Genomic DNA, 21,062 nt, shown 5'->3' on the forward strand with positions numbered 1-21,062 from the left:
GCGCAACCGCGAACCGCCGGGCACGCATGCGCATTTGAACGGATACAGATAATTACTAGGACGCGTACAACGTAACGAGGATACGCAAGACCCGTCTGTTGTTATCTGTAATTATAAAAATGCATATCACTCTTTCCGTCAGTTCGCGTGTCATTAGTGGAAACTATAGCTTCAGTCCTATAGAAGAAGAACTAACCGCTTTTTGTATGAACAATACCTGTAAGCTAGCTGATGCTAACGACGCCGCCTAGCTAGGCTGTGGGCTACAGGCCCTGAACATGATAGACATAATAAAGGAGTAGTGTAGTAAATCATTTTCCATTTCTCTGGTATAGATCTTTAATCTACATTTGTATGAATTATATTGATACGCTGTATATGATTTGTATGTTTTCCGTTTTTCTAATCATACATCTTACATCCTATGTACATAAATGATTAATATTGATATGCTGATGTATTCATGTTTTCCTTTTATTTAAAGTGTATATATAGAGATAGAAAGAAAAAAAGATAGATAAAGTAGATATAGAGATAGATACAATAGATAAATATAGAGATAGATACAGATAAATTACATATATATGAATTAAACTGATAGTTCACATTTGAATTGTATACATTTTTATTTTCTTATATCTATTACGTTTTATGTAGAAATATGATGTATTCAGAAATTGTTATATGTATATCTTAAAAGTCTAATCCTATATTGTCTCCTAATAATGTGGTTGACTTTGCTGCTTTTCTATTATACATTAGTGTGTGAATATATCTATATATATGTATATATATGTGTGTGTATATACATATATATACATAATTATATTTCTGTGTGGGTGTGTTTATAATTTTATATAGGTTTTTATACACACACACACACACATACTTTGTCTATTAGAATTTTACATTAGTGGTAATTAATATTAATTATCCTTTATTATGTCTATGGCTATTACGATATGTCTATCGTAATGCCCCCAGGAAAACAATAGCATCAAAAACAGTTTACTATCCCTTACTCTTTTCTCCTCTCCCTCTTTTTACATGCAGCACTGATGTATGCTGTGATTTTTGGCAGTGTGACAGCCATCCTCCAAGGGATGCACTCCCACTTTTCCCCTCGTCGCACAAGAACCGATGACCTCAAGAACTTCATGCGTGACTATAACCTGCCAGCTTCCCTCAGGCAGACAATGTTGGAGCGCTTTCCGATAGCTTGGTCTATCAACAATTGTCTCGACATTAATGAGGTATGAAAAAACGGACAAACAGATTCCTTTGTGTGAGCAAGGTATTAGAAATGTTTTTGTGTGTTAAAGTCAAGCCAACATGCACATCACGTACTGTATACTCTTTATTATGGGTGCCAATGCTGTAAGGCATTGGCAACATATTAATATCGCTCTGCATTTATTATGGGTGCAAATGCTGTACAAAAGTCTGGCGGTTCTCGAGTAAATCGCAATAAACTGCGATTTTTTGGACTCGTGTTTTCCCATAAGAATGAATGGGATTTGGCTCAGATCAGCCCGAAAAACATAGGTCTCTTTGGAAGCCTACAGCTCAGCCATACATTCACCTAGAAACACCATTCAAAGTTTAAACGGGTCACGAAAGATAAATCTATCACTGGTCCGAAGGGCATTTTCATATCCTTTACAGTTTTTTCACAATCACTGTTTAAGTTTTAGTAAAAAACTCTGAAGCTGCTGTCACTCTCCCCTCACTCTAGCTTTTGCTTCCACAAGACATGCTTAAACAAAGTTCTTTTCTCGTACATAAGTCTGGCGGTTCTCGAATAAATCGCAATAAACCACGATTTTTTTAGATTTGTGTTTTCCCATAGGAATGAATGGGATTTGGCTCAGATCAGCCCGAAAAACATAGGTCTCTTTGGAAGCCTACAGCTCAGCCATACATTCACCTAGAAACACCATTCAAAGTTTAAACGGGTCACGAAAGATAAATCTCACTGGTCCGAAGGGCATTTTCATATCCTTTACAGTTTTTTCACAATCATTGTTTAAGTTTTAGTAAAAAACTCTGAAGCTGCTGTCACTCTCCCCTCACTCTAGCTTTGGCTTCCACAAGAAATGCTTAAACAAAGTTCTTTTCTCGTACAAAAGTCTGGCGGTTCTCGAATAAATCGCAATAAACCGCGATTTTTTTAACTCGTGTTTTCCCATAGGAATGAATGGGATTTGGCTCAGATCAGCCCGAAAAACATAGGTCTCTTTGGAAGCCTACAGCTCAGCCATACATTCACCTAGAAACACCATTCAAAGTTTAAACGGGTCACGAAAGATAAATCTATCACTGGTCCGAAGGGCATTTTCATATCCTTTACAGTTTTTTCACAATCACTGTTTAAGTTTTAGTAAAAAACTCTGAAGCTGCTGTCACTCTCGTCTCACTCTAGCTTTTGCTTCCACAAGACATGCTTAAACAAAGTTCTTTTCTCGTACAAAAGTCTGGCGGTTCTCGAGTAAATCGCAATAAACCACGCTTTTTTAGATTCGTGTTTTCCCATAGGAATGAATGGGATTTGGCTCAGATCAGCCCGAAAAACATAGGTCTCTTTGGAAGCCTACAGCTCAGCCATACATTCACCTAGAAACACCATTCAAAGTTTAAACGGGTCACGAAAGATAAATCTCACTGGTCCGAAGGGCATTTTCATATCCTTTACAGTTTTTTCACAATCATTGTTTAAGTTTTAGTAAAAAACTCTGAAGCTGCTGTCACTCTCCCCTCACTCTAGCTTTGGCTTCCACAAGAAATGCTTAAACAAAGTTCTTTTCTCATACAAAAGTCTGGCGGTTCTCGAATAAATCGCAATAAACCGCGATTTTTTGGACTCGTGTTTTCCCATAGGAATGAATGGGATTTGGCTCAGATCAGCCCGAAAAACATAGGTCTCTTTGGAAGCCTACAGCTCAGCCATACATTCACCTAGAAACACCATTCAAAGTTTAAACGGGTCACGAAAGATAAATCTATCACTGGTCCGAAGGGCATTTTCATATCCTTTACAGTTTTTTCACAATCACTGTTTAAGTTTTAGTAAAAAACTCTGAAGCTGCTGTCACTCTCGTCTCACTCTAGCTTTTGCTTCCACAAGACATGCTTAAACAAAGTTCTTTTCTCGTACAAAAGTGTAGCGGTTCTCGAGTAAATCGCAATAAACCGCGATTTTTTGGACTCGTGTTTTCCCATAGAAATGAATGGGATTTGGCTCAGATCAGCCCGAAAAACATAGGTCTCTTTGGAAGCCTACAGCTCAGCCATACATTCACCTAGAAACACCATTCAAAGTTTAAACGGGTCACGAAAGATAAATCTATCACTGGTCTGAAGGGCATTTTTATATCCTTTACAGTTTTTTCACAATCACTGTTTAAGTTTTGGTAAAAAACTCTGAAGCTGCTGTCACTCTCCTCTCACTCTAGCTTTTGCTTCCACAAGACAAGCTTAAACAAAGTTCTTTTCTCGTACAAAAGTCTGGCGGTTCTCGAGTAAATCGCAATAAACCACGATTTTTTAGATTCGTGTTTTCCCATAGGAATGAATGGGATTTGGCTCAGATCAGCTCCCTCTGCTCCACTCTCCCGTCACTTTCCTTTCACAAGACTTTCTTAAACAAAGTTCTCTCACGGCCAGAGTTTTTGCTCTACAGACACAATTTTTACATCAAAACGTAGGTTTTTAAGTTGGTTTCAATTTATCAGCTCTTTTTGGGCTAGGACGTACAGATTTGGAGCTATGGGGCTCAGAAAGACACAAAGTCTTTTCTCCCCATGCAAAATCTCCATTGACTCTGACTCAGATGTAAACATGTGTTTTAAAACTGCTGCCATTTAAGTTCTGTTTGCAGTACAGTGACAAGACTTATATCCTCGTGTTCCTCAAAGCCTCCTGCACCTAACGGTGAAAGAATTATTTTGATATGTATTACGGTTTGCTTTCAGCAGCAAGACGTTCGGAGGCTTTCACGGAGGTGGTGGAGTCCATTGGTGTGGCGTGGAGATGGGGGGTAGGTGAAAGTGGAGGTGAAGATGAAGGTGGTCGGGGGAAGGGGATGGTTGACGCTGGACTGGGGATGTGTGAAGAGGAGGGAGGGGGGCAGAGAGAGTGGGGTTAGAATCAAATCTGTTAAAAAACAGATTTAAATCATTGGCCCAGCGCTGGTCTCCATCAGCTGTCCCTCTGGCACCGCTCTGTCCAAATCCAGAGATCTCCTGGAGCCCTCTCCACACGTCCCGTGTGTTCTTCTGCTCCTGCCGCTCCTCCAGCTTCTATATACCCCTATATGAGATCCTGCTGGATATTCTCGCCAAATTGGTGAAAACACTCAGAGAAGAGGTCCAAAATCTCATAGAGGTGTTTCAGACTGATGAACTTCAGGCCACAGTAGGTATGGGCTTTCACATCAGCCTTGGTCTTTATTGCCCGGAGGTCTGCAAAAAGAGGTCTTGATATGCAATGACAGGGCGTGAAGGAAGCCAGGACTGGCAGAGACAAACAGTGGCCAATGCAGGATGTCTGAGTGAACATGCGCGGTGACTTCAAATTGCAGGTCATCTGGACAGTCCTTTAGCACCTGTAGAGAAGATGTGGGGAGAGGAAGAAGCAAAGACTGAAGGAGTGTGGAGAGCATGACAAGAAAAAAACACCTTTCTGCAACTCAGTAATTAAATTTAGGAGTGGAGTGGCTTAACCCTTTGATGTACAACATATCCACACACAGTGACTTCACAGTTCTCTACAGCTGCCTGTCTCTGTGTGTGCGTGTGTATGTGTAACCTGAGCCCTTAGATGTGTGTCTGTCTGCGGCTTAGGAGAAAGGGTGGGGGCATGGTTGCCATGGAAGCACTCTCAGCTGCTGTCATTCTGCAGATTGCCACTGTTTAGCCCTTTCATACCTGTCATTCTGCAGATTTTGCAATCATGCTGAGATTAACCTTTTTTTTTCTCTATGACTTTCCATCCTGGACACATCTAGATGTCCAAGTGTTGTCAGCACCATACCCTGAGTGAGTCTTTCTCTTCACCAAAACCATCGATCCTGAACTCCCAAAGCATCTGGGTGTGAAACTGCATTGGCCAGGAGAAGACTGGACCTGCAGCACATTCAAGGTATTTAATTATCGTGTGTTATGCAGGCTTTCAGCTGGTGGTCTTAGATGAATTGAGTTAATACCAAAATGTGTTTATCCATTTCTTTTCCTCAGGACCAGTTCCATGTTCATGCCTGCACAACACCATCTGAGCTCTTAAAAAGAGTAACCTGTGCTGACTCTTGAGTCAGAGACCAGGCATGTTGCTGCAGGGAAACACTGTGGACCACTCATCGTTTCTGGAGTAATTTCCTCTCATCTGTGCAACAAAAGGCCTTCTCAATAAGACTCATCCTTCCTGTGTGCAGCAGACACTGTGCTGATCATTTAAAAATGTAAAGCAATTTTATTTTGCTGTTCAATACTTTGCTTCTTTGCATCATAACTTCAGTTACTGCTGGTGAGAATGGTAATTCCTACCCCCAAATTAATCAAATATTAGTGGAGTTATGTTTGTTTATGTGTGGAACAAAGGCCTACCTTGGGTCAATGTGCAGATGTTACAGATGCTATTCAATCTCTCCATATTTAATTGTTGGACAGGAAGAAGAGAACAATTTGCAATGCAACTTTTATTGAACATGTATCTATTGTACAAAACTGCAACTGTATAAAAACAGATTTTTGAACCTTGGGTTTCCTAAAAGGTGAACAGATACCCCAAAATGACACAGCTTATAAACAATAACCAACCCTCATTCCCCCAACATTTCTGCTGGCTCAATGATTTTTTAACTGGTTCATTCTGAGTCACAGTTATGGTATGTGTAAAAATCACCTCCACCTGTGCAATCTTTATGTGCCCAGGACTTGCACATCCAGCATTGCAGCCACACTTCCCTGGATTTCGAGTAGCTTTCCAGGCACACAATGCAGACATGCAGAGTCTGACTCTTCTCTCTTTCTTTTTGGCTGATCTTTTGTTTTCTTTACACTTGTCTTTGTGGTTTTCTTTTCTCCGATTCTTTTTTTTTGACTTCTGCTGATGATGTTTGATGCTTCTTCCAAAATACTGAGGGGAACCCCTCTTTCAGTAACCCTCTTCCTCACTCGTTGCATACTGAATACCAACATAATACATTTAAAATGATTATTTATTATTATAATTATTATAATATACTATTATAAATTATTAAATATATTATTATATTTAAAAAATACTGTTGTGTGGTCTGTTTTGATATGGCTGCTTAGGTTGGGGACAGTTGCAACAACTGTCTGTGTGGTGTGACCAGTCCAGTTTACGGTTGAGGTGAACACCCAGGTACTTGAAACTGTCCACCCGGTCAATGTCCTTCCCCTGGATGTTCACCGGTGTGTGGGGTAGTGTCCTTCTCCGGAAGTCAATCACCATCTCCATGGTCTTACTGGTGTTTAAGCACAGGTGGTTGCGCTCACACCAGTCCACAAAGTCCATGATGACTGACCGGTACTCCAGCTCGTTCCCCTCAGACACACAGCCCACAATGGCTGAGTCGTCAGAGAACTTCTGGTGTTGTAGGTGAAGTCCGAGGTGTAGAGGGTGAAGAGGAACGGTGAGAGCACTGTTCCCTGAGGGGCCCCCGTGCTGCAGACTACCACCTCAGACACACAGTTCTGCAGACGCACATACTGTGGCCGGTTGGTGAGGTAGTCGATGGTCCACGCAGCTAACTTTCCATCCACTCCAGCTCCTTCCAGCTTCCCCCGCAGCAGCGCCGGCTGGATGGTGTTGAACGCACTGGAGAAGTCAAAAAACATGACTCTCACGACGCTCCCAGCGGTCTCCAGGTGAGCCAGCGCCCTGTGCAGTAGGTAGATGACAGCATCATCCACCCCGATGTTTGGCCTGTAGGCAAACTGCAGTGGGGCCATCGTGGTGCACACCACGGAGCGGAGGTGACCGAGGATGAGCCTCTCCATGGTCTTCATCAGGTGGGAGGTCAAGGCGACGCGTCTGTAATGGTTCGGTTCCTTAGCGTGTGATATCTTAGGAACCGGAACCACACAGGAGGTCTTCCACAGGACAGGGACCTTCTCCAGGCTGAGGCTCAGGTTAAAGATGTACCTGAGCACCTCACAGAGCTGGTCTGCACAGGTCCTGAGCAGCCTGGGGCTGATGCCGTCTGGTCCTGCAGCTTTCCTGTTCTTCAGCCGCCTCAGTTCTCTTCTCACCTGGGCCGATGTAAGGGAGAGGGGGGAGGTGGTGGAGTCCATTGGTGTGGCGTGGAGATGGGGGGTAGGTGAAAGTGGAGGTGAAGATGAAGGTGGTCGGGGGAAGGGGATGGTTGACGCTGGACTGGGGATGTGTGAAGAGGAGGGAGGGGGGGCAGAGAGAGTGGGGTTAGAATCAAATCTGTTAAAAAACAGATTTAAATCATTGGCCCAGCGCTGGTCTCCATCAGCTGTCCCTCTGGCACCGCTCTGTCCAAATCCAGAGATCTCCTGGAGCCCTCTCCACACGTCCCGTGTGTTCTTCTGCTCCTGCCGCTCCTCCAGCTTCTATATACCCCTATATGAGATCCTGCTGGATATTCTCGCCAAATTGGTGAAAACACTCAGAGAAGAGGTCCAAAATCTCATAGAGGTGTTTCAGACTGATGAACTTCAGGCCACAGTAGGTATGGGCTTTCACATCAGCCTTGGTCTTTATTGCCCGGAGGTCTGCAAAAGGAGGTCTTGATATGCAGTGACAGGGCGTGAAGGAAGCCAGGACTGGCAGAGACAAACAGTGGCCAATGCAGGATGTCTGAGTGAACATGCGCGGTGACTTCAAATTGCAGGTCATCTGTACAGTCCTTTAGCACCTGTAGAGAAGATGTGGGGAGAGGAAGAAGCAAAGACTGAAGGAGTGTGGAGAGCATGACAAGAAAAAAACACCTTTCTGCAACTCAGTAATTAAATTTAGGAGTGGAGTGGCTTAACCCTTTGATGTACAACATATCCACACCCCTTCTAATGCACAACATGGGTCAAAAATGACTCGCATTCATTTTTCATGTTATTTCATGCTGGCTGAGTTTTTTTTTTCTATCTTTTGAAATCAATTAATTTTATGATTGAATATTCCAAGTATTATTTAAATGCCTTGTTTTTGATTACCACATATCATTATTTCCATTTTTCCTTTCATACTTTATCTGCAAAAATAGTTTTTATATTGCTACATCAAATTTACACACATGGGTCAAAAATGACCCATTCATTAAAATTTAAATTAAATGACTTAATACTATAATAATAATTTGTTTAAAGTAATTATTTTAGCAGTGAGTGGGGCCAAACATTTATGTAGTTAATATGTGCAACATGTTTATATTAATTTTGTCATACATACCACTGATAACATAACATGGCTATTGAGCTGAGCTGTATCAGTAATTTAACAACTGTAAACTGGTGGCACATCACTAGAACACAAATTGCCACCTCAATTTATACATGCCTCACAAATTATAATTTGATGTTTATGCTCCTTGCACACAGGCCTGGTGCACTGGGAACACCAGCTACTGACTTTTCTGTCCTTGGAAACTGGGCAGATTGTGCACCTCTTCCTCTTCCTGTGGCCCTCCTGTCTGGTGCTCTCTTGTGGTTGAGTGGTGGCTACGTTGTGTTTTTTTAGCCCACATCTTTCCATTGCCTCGATAATATGCTTTTGGAGTTTGGGCGTGCCCTCCATGCGCCTCGTCACATGTGGCATAACAAGCTTTTTGCCCAGCTCCTTAATAAAAAGCCGACGTGCATTGTTGATGCCACCCATATAACCAGGGTGTTGTGCGGTGAAGCTGGTGTAGGCATTGAGGGTGGCAACATCCAGCATATTGTACCAGAGAATCATGGGCCACCTCCGTGTTCTCCGCCGACATGAATAGTTGCTAACCATCTGATCCATTGTGTCCACACCTCCTTTTGTTTTGTTGTAGTACTGGATCACTTCTGGTTTCTTCTTCTGACTGCTGTCATCCACTGCTTTTTTAATCGTCTTAGATAAAACTTTATTTTACTGTAAAATCTTCAAAGCAGCTAATTTATAAAACACCAGATAATGAGCAGGTCCTCTCAGGGCATTTTAATGATACAGTCCAGTTCAGTTTAAATATAATCCAGTTCAAACAGGTGTGCTGTATGAGGAGTCCAGTTTAACAGTACCCGTTTACATCTACCAGTTTTTACAGAGTAATAACCTGGCCATGAAAAAATAAAATAAAATAATAAAATCACAGAAGCATTCATTTTATCTTTTTCTTTGGCTGATTTTACATCGTTTACCATTCAACACCAACTCTGGATATGTTAGAAGATGCTTAAACGTGTTTATAGTTAATAAATGAATAATTTAACCGAGGGACATTAGCTATTAATCTCCGCTAGCGTGACGAAGCAAAGTGGATGTACTTCCGGTCCGTTTCGATTAAAACGGTTATTCATGTGTGGATATTGCTTTGGTACATGAGTCAGCCATAACTCAATCACAAGTGATAGATAAAGCTATTAATATTACACATCTTTTACAAATTAAAGAAACGCCATAGAATTAATATGAATGATACTGATATTTGGGCCAGCCTCCATCATTTTATAAGCTGGTTGACCTGCAATTACACATCTGATGTTATAAAAAAAACAAGTTAACATTGGATGCTTCCATTACATTTCACAATCTTAACCACTTAATCCAACCAGTAAACCATCCCATCAGATCTCACAGACCACGCTTGGTATTTACCTGTATCTTTAAAATAATTTACTCTGTGAAATTTTGATACATGATTAATTAAAATAAACACTGATCAAACACAAATAGATTAACCCATTTCTATTTCTCTCTCTTTGCCTGTAGTTTACAAGCAAAGTTAGCTAATGTGAAATCAGCAACTTTAGAAAGCCAAATAAAGGAGATTAATTACCATTACTTAAACAATCAAAAACAACCAAAAAAAATCTCCTATTTGCCTTTACGAAAATGCTGAGAGCAAACATGTATGAAGATTGTGTTGATAGTGATGTCCTTCTGTCTCACCACTACAACCCTAGGCCATCCGATGTCTCCTTGTTACAACTTCAACCTGTAAACAGCTCAACTATGCAGTGTTAGAATAATAACACATTAGACCTTACTTTAGATTTTGTACACACACTGTCTCAGTACAGTGCATAAACTCAGGAAAAAAGTAACATCACTAACACACAAGTGTCAAAATAAAACACAATGTAATAGTAATAAAATACTATTAAGAAGTATTCATGAAGCTGAACTGAAAAGTTTTTTAATATAAAGTTAAAACTGGAATTAGAAGGTGCTAAATTTGATAGAAAGTTGAATGGAAATGATTATTAAATTAGTTGAAAATGGTTGAAAAGGGCTGAAATATACTTGTTAAAATGTAAATAAGAAGCAGAAATGAAGAGTTGAGCAAATTTAAGCTCAAACAGGTGTTTAAATGTATTTGAAATGGTGGAAAGTTGAGGTGAAATGTGCTTAAGATAGATCAACATGGCTGAAAATGGCTGAAGTCTGCATGTTGAAGCATCAGCTGAAGTAATCATGAAGCTGAAGTCAATAAAGTATTTAAAGCTGAAAGTGAATATTAAAGGTGCTGAACTGGTTGAATGTAGAACAAATCATTGTAAAAGGCAGAAAGAGCTGAAACAGAGTTGAATTGGCAGTTGAACCACAGTCCATCATGTAACTGAGCAGCAAAGGACATGATGAGAGGACAGACAGAGGGGGAGAGATAGAGGAGGACATGTGGCCTGTTGTAATGAGAAGGAGAAGGAGGAGACAGGGGAAAAGGACAGAGAGACATACGTGGACTCATTAGGAGGACAAAACCAGGTGAGAAGACCATAATCTGGATCAATAGGACTGAATAAATTAGTTCAATAGTCAGCTGGCTCCTCACAGCCGAGATCACTCACTGGGTCGTCATGACAACGGCCACCCACTTAACTGACAGGCACACAGACTGAGAAAAGAGCAGAGCTGAACTGCCGAATCACTCTGCGCACCTCCCGAACTCCTCGCTCCTGACAGAAAACCATAAGAGCTATCAAAATAATTTTTTCACCGTGAGTGCCAGGAGGGTCTGAGGAACGCAGGGATGTAATTTATTCATCCGTACTTCGAACAGAATTTAAATGGTGGCGAGTTAAAAACACAGGAGAAATGCACTTTGACCCAGAATCCTGCCTCTGATTTGAATGGAAGTATATGGGAGCAAAAGTAGACTTTTGCTCGCTTGGAGAGGCCTAGTTCAAAATCTATAAGTCCCAGCTCTGTTACGCTTGGGTCTCTTCGAAGCCAACTTAAATTCCTCTGTTTTGATGCATAATTTATGCCAATACGACGAAGATTGTAGGAGTTATGAGAATTTGTTTGAGTGTCAGAGCAGCCTGAGAAGTTAGAGTGCGTTAGAGTGGGAGAGATTTTGTTGAAAATGAAGATTTTTATGATTTTTAAACTTCCATAATTCAGAAACCGTAAAACATATCGACAAAAGCAGTCATTCAGGAATAGCCCAATCTGTTGTGAGTTGTTTAAAGTTTGAATGGTGTTTCTAGCTGAAAGTATGTAAAAGTAGTAGGAGTTGAAAGAAGCGGAAGTTTTTGAATGAGCTGCAACTTTTTCCATTGATTTGAATGGCAAAATATTTTTGTTTAAAGTTAAATATTTTAAAAATTATAAAAGTTATAAATACCAAAAGTCATAGCAGGAATGTCCTGAACGAGCTGAACGTTTTGATACCAAAATTGTTGAAATAGCACAAAAAATGCTGAGAATGCTGTAACGCGAGACTCGGCGAGACTTGGCAGAATCAACATGGCGCACTACTGAAAACAAACGCCACAAGCTAACAGAGAAATATTAAAAAAATATATATATATATATTCCAAACCACACTAACCCGGTCACTCTGGATCACATCGAAGAAGATCTCATCAGCCCGACGGATTTCATCGAAGAAAGCTTCCAGCGGATCGTAATGGGCAAGTCTAACGCTGTAGCGACGGCCTCAAAAACTGGCTCCAGTTCTAAAAGAGTTCTCCCGGCGGAATCCCCCGAAGCGACCAGCCCAGTCTCTCCAACCGGCAGTGATACGACGGATATCTTAATCTCCATCGACGGGAAGCTATCCAGCCTCGATGCCCGGCTCTCCCTGCTGGAATGGTGAATGGGTTGAGGTAAAGAGGTTTTTTTTTTTTTTTTTTTGTTTGTTTGTTTGTCTGGTTTTTTTTTTTGGGGGGGGGGGGGGGGGGGGGGGGGGGGGGGGGGGACCTGCGGACATGTTCTTGTCCCTGGGGTGCCTAGCCTTGGTGTTGGGTTGGCGTGGCCCACGGTGGTTTTGCCTGGGGCGGTCGGGCCCCGTCGGGTTCCTGGGTGGGGCTTTGCTAGGGGGAAAGGGTGGCCCTTGGGCCTGTGGGGTGCCTGCCCTCCGTGCGGCCCGTACCGCAGCACCCGGCGCCCGCTGGGCCTGCTCGCCATCGCCCTGGGCTGCCCGGTGCCCCTGCCCCGTTGCGCCGGGGGTTCTGGTCTGGGGCCCCCTCTGCTCTGGTCCGGGTGGGCTGCTTCTCTGTCTGCTTGGCCTTTGGGGCCTCGGGCTCCCCCCGTCCCCCGCTGATGCTTCGGGGTGCGGCGTGATCACGGCCCCCTTGCGGGTACACATTTCCTCCTTGTTGCATGGCCACACATGCATGTTAACACGTGCATGCTCACAAACGTGCTCGTCTCTCCATCCGCTTCTCACTAGATGTAGCTGATGTTTGTGTGTTGGTACATTTATCTGCAGGTACGTTTGATGACTATTGTAATTTTTTATATCATCATCATTCTATCTTTCTTTCGGTATCATGTAGTACTGTGGTAGTTTATATTGTTGTTTTTTTTGTGATATGTTCTGGACAGCATAGACAACTGTTATTTCCACATTTTAATCCTGTCCTTTTCTCCCTTTTTTTTCTCTCTCTCTCTTCCTCTATCTCCCTGTCCGGTTCGGCACTGACATATAAGACTAAAGAAAATAAGATTACAATAAAAATAATAAAAATATCAAGGGCAGCCATGTATATAACATGTCTCCCTTGGTAGAGTAAATCTGTCAGGCAAAATATGGCACACAGACCACCGTTCTGTATGTTAGGATGCTGGACAGGACAGGGTAGAAAAAAAAAAAAAAAAAAATAGAAAGAAAAGAAATAGCACAAAAAATGCGGAAGGAGAAAGGTGCCGAAAAACAGCGGAAGAATAATAATAACGACTAGAAAAAGCTGTTATTAGCATAGCAGCATGTGTGAATGCTGTCATGCTGAATGATTGTACTAAAATGCTTAAAGATGGCTGAAGATGGTTTAAAAAAGGCTGAAATGTCTTTTTTGAAAAAGTATCTATTAAGCTGAAGTGAAAAGTTGAAGAATTTAAAGCTCAAAGTGGAGTGAAAAGGTGCTGAAAGGGTGAAAGTTTGAAGTGAAATGTGCTTGAGATTGCTGAAGATGGCTGAAAAGGGCTGAAATATGGTTGCTGAAGAAGTGTATATGAAGCTTAAGTCAATAGTTGGAAGGATTTAAAGCTCAAACTGGTGTTTAAATGTAGTTAAAATGGTGGAAAGTTGAAGTGAAATGTGCTTAAGTTCAACATGGCTGAAAATGACAGCAGACAAACAGTGCTGCTGTCCATGGTGCTGTCAGAAGGTTGTGTGGAAGCGCACAACAGACTGCTGTCCATGGTGCTGTCAGAAGGTTGTGTGGAAGCTCACAACAGACTGCTGTCCATGGTGCTGTCAGAAGGTTGTGTGGAAGCTCACAACAGACTGCTGTCCATGGTGCTGTCAGAAGGTTGTGTGGAAGCTCACAACAGACTGCTGTCCATGGTGCTGTCAGAAGGTTGTGTGGAAGCTCACAGCAGTCTGCTGTCCATGGTGCTGTCAGAAGGTTGTGTGGAAGCTCACAACAGACTGATGTCCATGGTGCTGTCAGAAAGTACCCTATACTCTAAGCCCCTCCCGGATCACCGAGCTTCTCACCCTATCTCTAAGGGAGAGCCCGGCCACCCTGCAGAGAAAACTAATTTTGGCCGCTTGTATTCGTGATCTTGTTCTTTCGGTCACTTACCCACAGCTCGTGGCCATAGGTGAGGGTAGGAACGTAGATCGACCAGTAAATTGAGAGCCTTGCCTTTCGGCTCCTTCACCACAACAGACCGATGCAGAGTCCGCATCACTGCAGACGCCGCACCGATCTGCCTGTTGATCTCCCGCTCCATCCTTCCCTCACTCGTGAACAAGACCCCGAGATACGTGAACTCCTCCACTTGGGGCAGGACCTCATTCTTGACCCGGAGAAAGCACTCCACCCTTTTCTGGCTGAGGACCATGGTCTCGGATTTGGAGGTGCTGATTCTCATCCCAGCCGCCCCAGTGAGAGCTGAAGATCACGGCCCGATGAAGCCAACAGAACAACATCATCCACAAAAAACAGAGACCCAATCCTGAGGCCACCAAACTGGATCCCCTCAACACCTTGGCTGCGCCTAGAAAATCTGTCCATAAAATTTATGAACAGAATCGGTGACAAAGGGTCCAACCCTCTCCGGAAACAACTCTGATTTACTGCTGGCGATGCGAACCAAGCTCTGACACCGGTCATACAGGGACCGGACAACTCGTACAAGTGGGTCCGGCACTCGATACTCCCGGAATACCCCCCACAGGAGTCCTCGGGGGCACAGTCGAATGCCTTCTCCAAGTCCACAAAGCACATGTAGACTGGTTCAGTAAACTCCCATGCCCTCTCCAAGACCCTGAAGAGAGTATGATCCCCCTGTAGTTGGAGCACACCCTCCAGTCCCCCTTTGTGAAGAGGGGGACCACCACCCCAGTCTGCCGGTCCAGAGGAACTGTCCCTGATATCCACGCGATGCTGCAGAGGCGTGTCAGCCAAGACAGCCCTACAGCATCCAGAACCTTAAGGAACTCTGGGCGGACCTCATCCACCCTCGGGGCCCTGCCACCGAGGAGCTTTTTAACCACCTCAGTGACCTCAGCCCCAGAAATGGGAGAGCCAACACCAGAGTCCCCAGACTCTGCTTCCTCAATGGAAGACGTGTTGGTGGGATTGAGAAGGTCTTCAAAGTATTTCCTCCACCACCTCACAACGTCCCGAGTCGAGGTCAGCAGCCCCCCATCCTTACTGTACACAGTGTTGGTGGAGCACTGCTTACCCTTCCTGAAGCCATCCGGAAGTCATTCTGCATGGCCTCTCCAAACTCCTCCCATGTCCAAGTTTTTACCTTAGTGATGGCCGAAGCTGCGTTCCGCTTAGCCTGCCGATACCCATCAGCTGCCTCTGGAGTCCCACAGGCCAAAAAGGCCCAATAGGACTTCTTCTTCAGCAGGGGTGGCCAACGTCGGTCATCGAGAGCCACCATCCTGCAGGTTTTACATGCACCCCTGCACCGACGTTGGCCACCCCTGGCCTAGATTGTCCTGGTGCCATGTGCACATATGGACACTCTTATGCCTGAACAAGGTGTTCGTTATGGACAATCCATGACGAGCACAGAAGTCCAACAACAAAACACCACTCGGATTCAGATCAGGGGGGCTGTTCCTCACAATCGCGCCCCTCCAGGTCTCACTGTCATTGCCCACGTGGGCATTGAAGTCCCCCAGCAGAACGAGGGAGTCCCTGGAAGGAGTGCTTTCCAACACCACGTCCAAGGACTCCAAAAAGAGTGGGTAATCTGAACTGCTGTTTGGTGCATAAGCATAAACAACAGTCAGGACCCGTCCCCCCCACCTGAAGGTGGAGGGAGGCTACCCTTTTATCCACCGGGGTAAACCCCAATGCACAGGCGCCAAGTCGGGGCCCATGTCACCCTTTCGGCCTGAGCCCAACCGAATCCCATGGGCAAAGGCCCGGCCACTAAGCGCACGCCTCCGTGCCCCACCTCCAGGCCTGGCTCCAGAGGGGGGCCCTGGTGACCCACGTCTGGGCAAGGGAAACGTGGGTCCATGATATATATATATATATAAAGTATATATATATATATATATATATATATATATATATATATATATATATAATCTATAAGCCTCCTACTTTCCAAAAAAACACAAAAAAGAAAAGCAACTATGCAAACAGTTTTTGCAAATAACCAGTGATGGGAATAACAACGTAATAACAGCATTATAAATAAAGGCATTGCTAACAGTGATCCTTTTTTCAGTAACAAGTAATCTGATTGATCAGTCTTCCCATCAATATAACTGCATTACCGTTACTGCCAAAAATGCAGCGCGCTACCATGATTGAATCTATTTTTTTTTTATCAGACCGTATAGAGCTCTAGCTGAGGGGCATGTTTTTTCTTTGTTTTTACTTCGTCAGTCAGCTGAGTCAGCTTGTGTCTTGATTGGCTTTCATTCCAGGACACGTGACATTACAGATTCCTCTCAGAGCCCCCCAACACACTACAGGATTTCTAGTCTCAAATGTTAAACATGTCCATTATCTACGATCTCTCCTTCTGAGTGGATCAGATCGGACAAAATCATGCTGAACAAACCCCCACACCACAGGAAAATGGGACGCGGTATTGTTTGTAAAAATCTGACAATCGGGCCTTTGCTAGCTTTGATCGTAGAGAAAGATTGGGACAAAAATGGCCTGATTATCCTGTAGCATGTGCCCACCTTTATTAAATCATTTTGTTCTGTCTTGGAAAACAGAGTCATTTTGTTGTGTTCAACATTTTCATGAATTAACATCAATAAAAACCATTAAAAAAATCATGGACGATGCACTGATAATGTGGTTTATTTTCCCGAGATAAAAGTGTTGCTGGTGAAAATTCTGATTGTAACTTTAGAAATATACCAGAAACACTGACTGCTGATCTGAAGGGTTCATTCACAGGCTTGGATGCAACAAGACTGAACTGATGAATTTTAAGACCAAAAGTGGGACAGAGTTTTGTTAGCCAGAGATTTTAAATTGAAAGTCAAACAAACATCCAAACACACAAGCATGAGAACAAAAAGTTTTTTTTTATTTTTCCACAATATTTTCCCTTTAAAATCCTGACCTGACAATCTGCTGTAATACAAGGATTAATAAACTGGCTGATGTCTGCAGAAATCAGTCAGTAAACATCTCTTATTCTTTACCAAGAATAAACTCACATTTCTACAGGAATACAAAATCTATAAGTTAAATTAACAACAAAAACAGGAATCCCTGGAAACTGTCACATTGATTTTAATTTTTGTTTGCAGATATTTTCCAAACTTCATTTCCTCACATCTTCCACCGTTTTGTTCAACAGTAGATGAGTAAAATACTCCTTCTCTATTTTTCAATTTTAACGTTATTAATATACAGCATGTTTTATTCATTTCCAGAGTTGTTCATGGTAAATATTTAATCACTGGGCAAAGCTAGCTGTTTCTTGTTACTGAGCTTGGATAATTTTACCCCAGGACCCATTTCTGTCCTAAACCATCGATCCAACAACTCCCTCTCAAAAGCAGAGGAATTCCTTTTGTTTAAGGTACAGTAAGCTCCAGGAGGTTAATCAGTATAATAAGTAGTAGTTTTAGTGGCACTGATAAAAGCTGATGTCAGGATGTTTAATGAAGGTTAAGTAACAGAAAAGTTGCAGTTCCACCGTTTCCCTCCCTTTCCTTCTGCTGTCTGAGATGCCCTCAGGATGTGAAGAAGGGAGTAATAACTGTACAGCCTGTTGCTGCTGGACTTTTACTGGTGAAAAGCTTCTCTAGGCCCCGTGGTGTCGATAAAAGGAGGCTCATTGCCACAGAGGAGTGAGTGTGAAGAGCATTGAAAAAGCCAGTCAGATTCATATCAGTTTATTCTGCAACACAGACAATGCTGGTGTCTTCAGATGGAAACCTCATATTCTCTGGTTTCCTGAGAAAAGAATAAAAATGTTCAGTGAGAGAAGGATATAAAAACTTTACTTGATTCCCCACAGAGACAGATGAGTCTAAATCTGCATAAACCAGCAGTGAATATTAAAATAATGTCACAGTGTATATGATGACACTCACCTCAGTGATCTTTAGGATTTCCAGCATGAAACATAAAGAAAAAGGTAAGATTTTATTAGTACCATTTACCTGCCACAGTGGCAAAAGGACAGCTCAACATAAAGGAAGATATGAAAAATGCAAAAACAAAACAAAACAATAACAGCAGCAAACTAACCCTAAAAAGTATAACCCACTAACCATTTCATCTACTCAAATGACATGATATCTTCCAAAAGAAACAAATATTGGTATTTAACCTCTTTCTTATTAACGTGCATTTCTTTCTATCATGGTTTTGGGCTGAGGTTGGTTTTTCCCAGCTGTCTCTGAAAGCATCTTTCCTTAAGCACTGATTGCTGATGCTCTCCACCTGTGTTGCTCCCTTGTTAAGCAGCAGTCTTTCTGCTTCTCACTGCCAGATCTTCAGTTATCGCCTGTGCGAATCCAGCCCTACTCAGTCTACGACCTTTTTGTCCTTCCCAGGATGTTTTTGTACTTCCTCCCCAAGCCTGGTAATCTCTGCTTCCTCCTTGTGGTTTTACGTCTTTTGGCTCCTGGGCTGTCTTATCAGATTGGGGTTAGATTCTGACCAAGCTTTTTCTTCCTTGTTGGATGGATGGAAAGGAACACCGTATCTTAAAAAAAAATGTCTGATTCTAAGTATTGGATCTTTATTAACTCTCCAGTTTTCATTCCAGTTAATCACCTGTTACTCGCAACTCTCTAGAGAGGATGCCTGTGAAGATCTCATCACCTCTGACGGTACGGTCCCCCACTGCCAGTCATTCAGTTCACAGAAGAGCCAGTTATCAAAACCAGATTTTACTTTCAAGATACACCTGCCTGGCTTACAAAATTTTAATTGTCCAATCCTGAGGTCTCTGATCTTCTGTAGGGTCAGTCTGAGCCATAACATTCTGTCCCTAACTGAACTGAAATCTATCTGAAATGACAAACCAAAAATTATATCTTCAAAACTACAAGGCTACTTTTCGTCTCAAAAGAAAGCTGAAATGTATAAGATTAGGATTGCAGACGTGTTACTGTACTAGAGTAAATTCAGCTGGAAGACAGTAGAAAACATAAACCATTTTCTCCTAAAAGAAAACCACATTACTTTTAGTGGACACCAGAGGACAGCAGCCCGGTTCATCTGGGAATGAATAAAGTAATCAATGGAATTTGAAAAGTAGGAATTGGTGAAGTAGTCCTTGGAATTTTATTAAATTAGTTCTAAAAATGAGTAAAATATTTCTAGGAATAAGTAATGTCTGACGAGGAACTGTGCAACAGCAGAAGGTAAAAAGTGAACCTGAGCAGTTTTCCAGGTGTTTTAATAGTTTTCAGGTAAATACCATCAGCTGATGTTGATGGTGGAAACCTCCATCAATGGTCAGTCAGGAGAATCCCAGGATAGCCAGCTCATCATGACTTTTTCCAGCTAATCTTCTTCAGTTAACTACTCAATAATAACTGTAGACTGAGTTGGTTTAATCTGCAGACTGTTGTCTCACCGTTGTCTCAAAGGTGTGGCCATGATAGACGGAGGTGTCTATCATGGTTTCTCCAATGATGTTTTCATAAGGTGAGCTGGAGGACAGGGAGAACTGGAGGGGCTTCCTCTGACCCCTGGTTACAGAGAGAGAAAAAAGTCCCCAGTCAAAGGTTAGAGAAATCAAAGTATGATACGACATCAAGCAGGAAGGTTCAAACGCACCAACATTTATCTTGTAAAACCATTGCAGCATAACCAGTTTATTACGGAATGTTAAAAGGTTTTATGATATCTCTGAATCGTGCAGCATGTTTTGGACTTTTTTGTCTTCGTGTGTCGTCCTGATACCATGACAGCTTTATTCTAAAAGGATGTTTTGTTAGAGGTTTTAAAAATAACTAAAACATGCACCGTACATTTATCTAAAAAGAGAAATGCTGATTTAACTGCTGAAGAGGCTGTGATATGACTTTTAAATGCAGATCAGTTAAGATATCTGATCAGATTAAAATGATTTTTAATTTTTAAAATTAGTTATAGGATTTTTCTGTTTCTCTTATTAGTTGTTGAGATGATAAAATGTGATTATGTGGTGTTAAAAAAATTGAGACTGTACAATGCCAACTGTTTCAATGCTATTGTCTCACTAGTTAATAATTAAGTTATCTGGAGATTCTGAAATGACTCCCCGTGACTTTGGTATGTGCTGGACAAAGTTCTCTCTTTTTTTTTTTTTACTGGAGAACCGAAGAAAAAAAATTGAAAATGTCTAATCTACAAATAATGATGTAAAAAACTTTAAAATTAAATGCCAATAGAGTTGTGATATTTATGCTTTAATGGTTTAAATTGATCATTCAAATCCACAAGGAGGCTAAATTTCTTCACTTGTTGGCTTGTTGCATAGAGAGAGAGAGAGAGAAAGAAAGAGAGACTTGTGTACCTGGTTTTTAATTGTTTGTTGTCTTAACTGTGTTTGTTGGTGATAGAAATGGTTTGTCTGAGCTGGTAGCTGAGATTCTGGACTTTCTGTGGATACCACACATGTTTACAGTTAAATCTACAGACCTGACGCTTCACCAGTAAAACCGGATGCTAACCCCTTAACTCCCGGTAGCGGAGGCTGCAGGTGCAAGAGGTGAAGCTAAACAGTCAAGCTAAGAATCCAAAGTTAGAGAATTTATAGGCCACAAATCTGGATAATGAAGCAGTGAAGGTGCATGGATGGAAGTTATTGTGCATATTGTGAATATTTCTCTCTCCTCACCATCTCGAAGCTGTGAGATTCTCATCCTGCTTTCTGTCTGTTCACGTGATGCTGATATTCATCACATATTGTTCCTTCTGTGTTTAGAAGGAAGCAGCTTCACAGCTTTAAATTCATCCTGCTGACTTTTTACCTTTTAGTTAGTAAATCCTGAA

At 42.2% G+C, this 21,062-nt stretch overlaps 1 protein-coding gene and 1 long non-coding RNA gene across 6 annotated transcripts in view; one reads left to right on the top strand and one right to left on the bottom strand.

Annotated features, from left to right (window-relative positions):
• Positions 1 to 12: 12 nt before the first annotated feature.
• LOC121646022 lies at positions 13 to 6,262 on the top strand. Of its 4 annotated transcripts, none has more exons than XR_006011546.1 (5): positions 13 to 219; positions 1,054 to 1,253; positions 3,972 to 4,036; positions 5,006 to 5,139; positions 5,235 to 6,262. It is a non-coding gene; the product is annotated as an uncharacterized LOC121646022 (long non-coding RNA). The 4 variants fall into 4 exon arrangements; XR_006011544.1 differs by having other exon boundaries at positions 13 to 107; XR_006011547.1 differs by having other exon boundaries at positions 13 to 107; positions 3,975 to 4,036.
• A 10,462-nt stretch (positions 6,263 to 16,724) lies between these two features.
• LOC121646213 (seizure protein 6-like) overlaps positions 16,725 to 21,062 on the bottom strand; it is a 179,942-nt gene continuing 175,604 nt past the window's right edge. For both annotated transcript variants that reach the window (XM_041995110.1, XM_041995109.1), the window contains 3 exons: positions 19,660 to 19,774; positions 18,164 to 18,172; positions 16,725 to 18,023 (listed from right to left, as the gene is read on the bottom strand). In XM_041995110.1, coding sequence (XP_041851044.1) covers positions 17,994 to 18,023; positions 18,164 to 18,172; positions 19,660 to 19,774 — 154 coding nt within the window. In that variant the 3' untranslated portion in view covers positions 16,725 to 17,993. The remainder of the gene's footprint in view (positions 18,024 to 18,163; positions 18,173 to 19,659; positions 19,775 to 21,062) is intronic.

Source organism: Melanotaenia boesemani, chromosome 9 (genome assembly GCF_017639745.1).
Source record: "Melanotaenia boesemani isolate fMelBoe1 chromosome 9, fMelBoe1.pri, whole genome shotgun sequence".
Lineage (NCBI taxonomy): Eukaryota > Metazoa > Chordata > Actinopteri > Atheriniformes > Melanotaeniidae > Melanotaenia > Melanotaenia boesemani.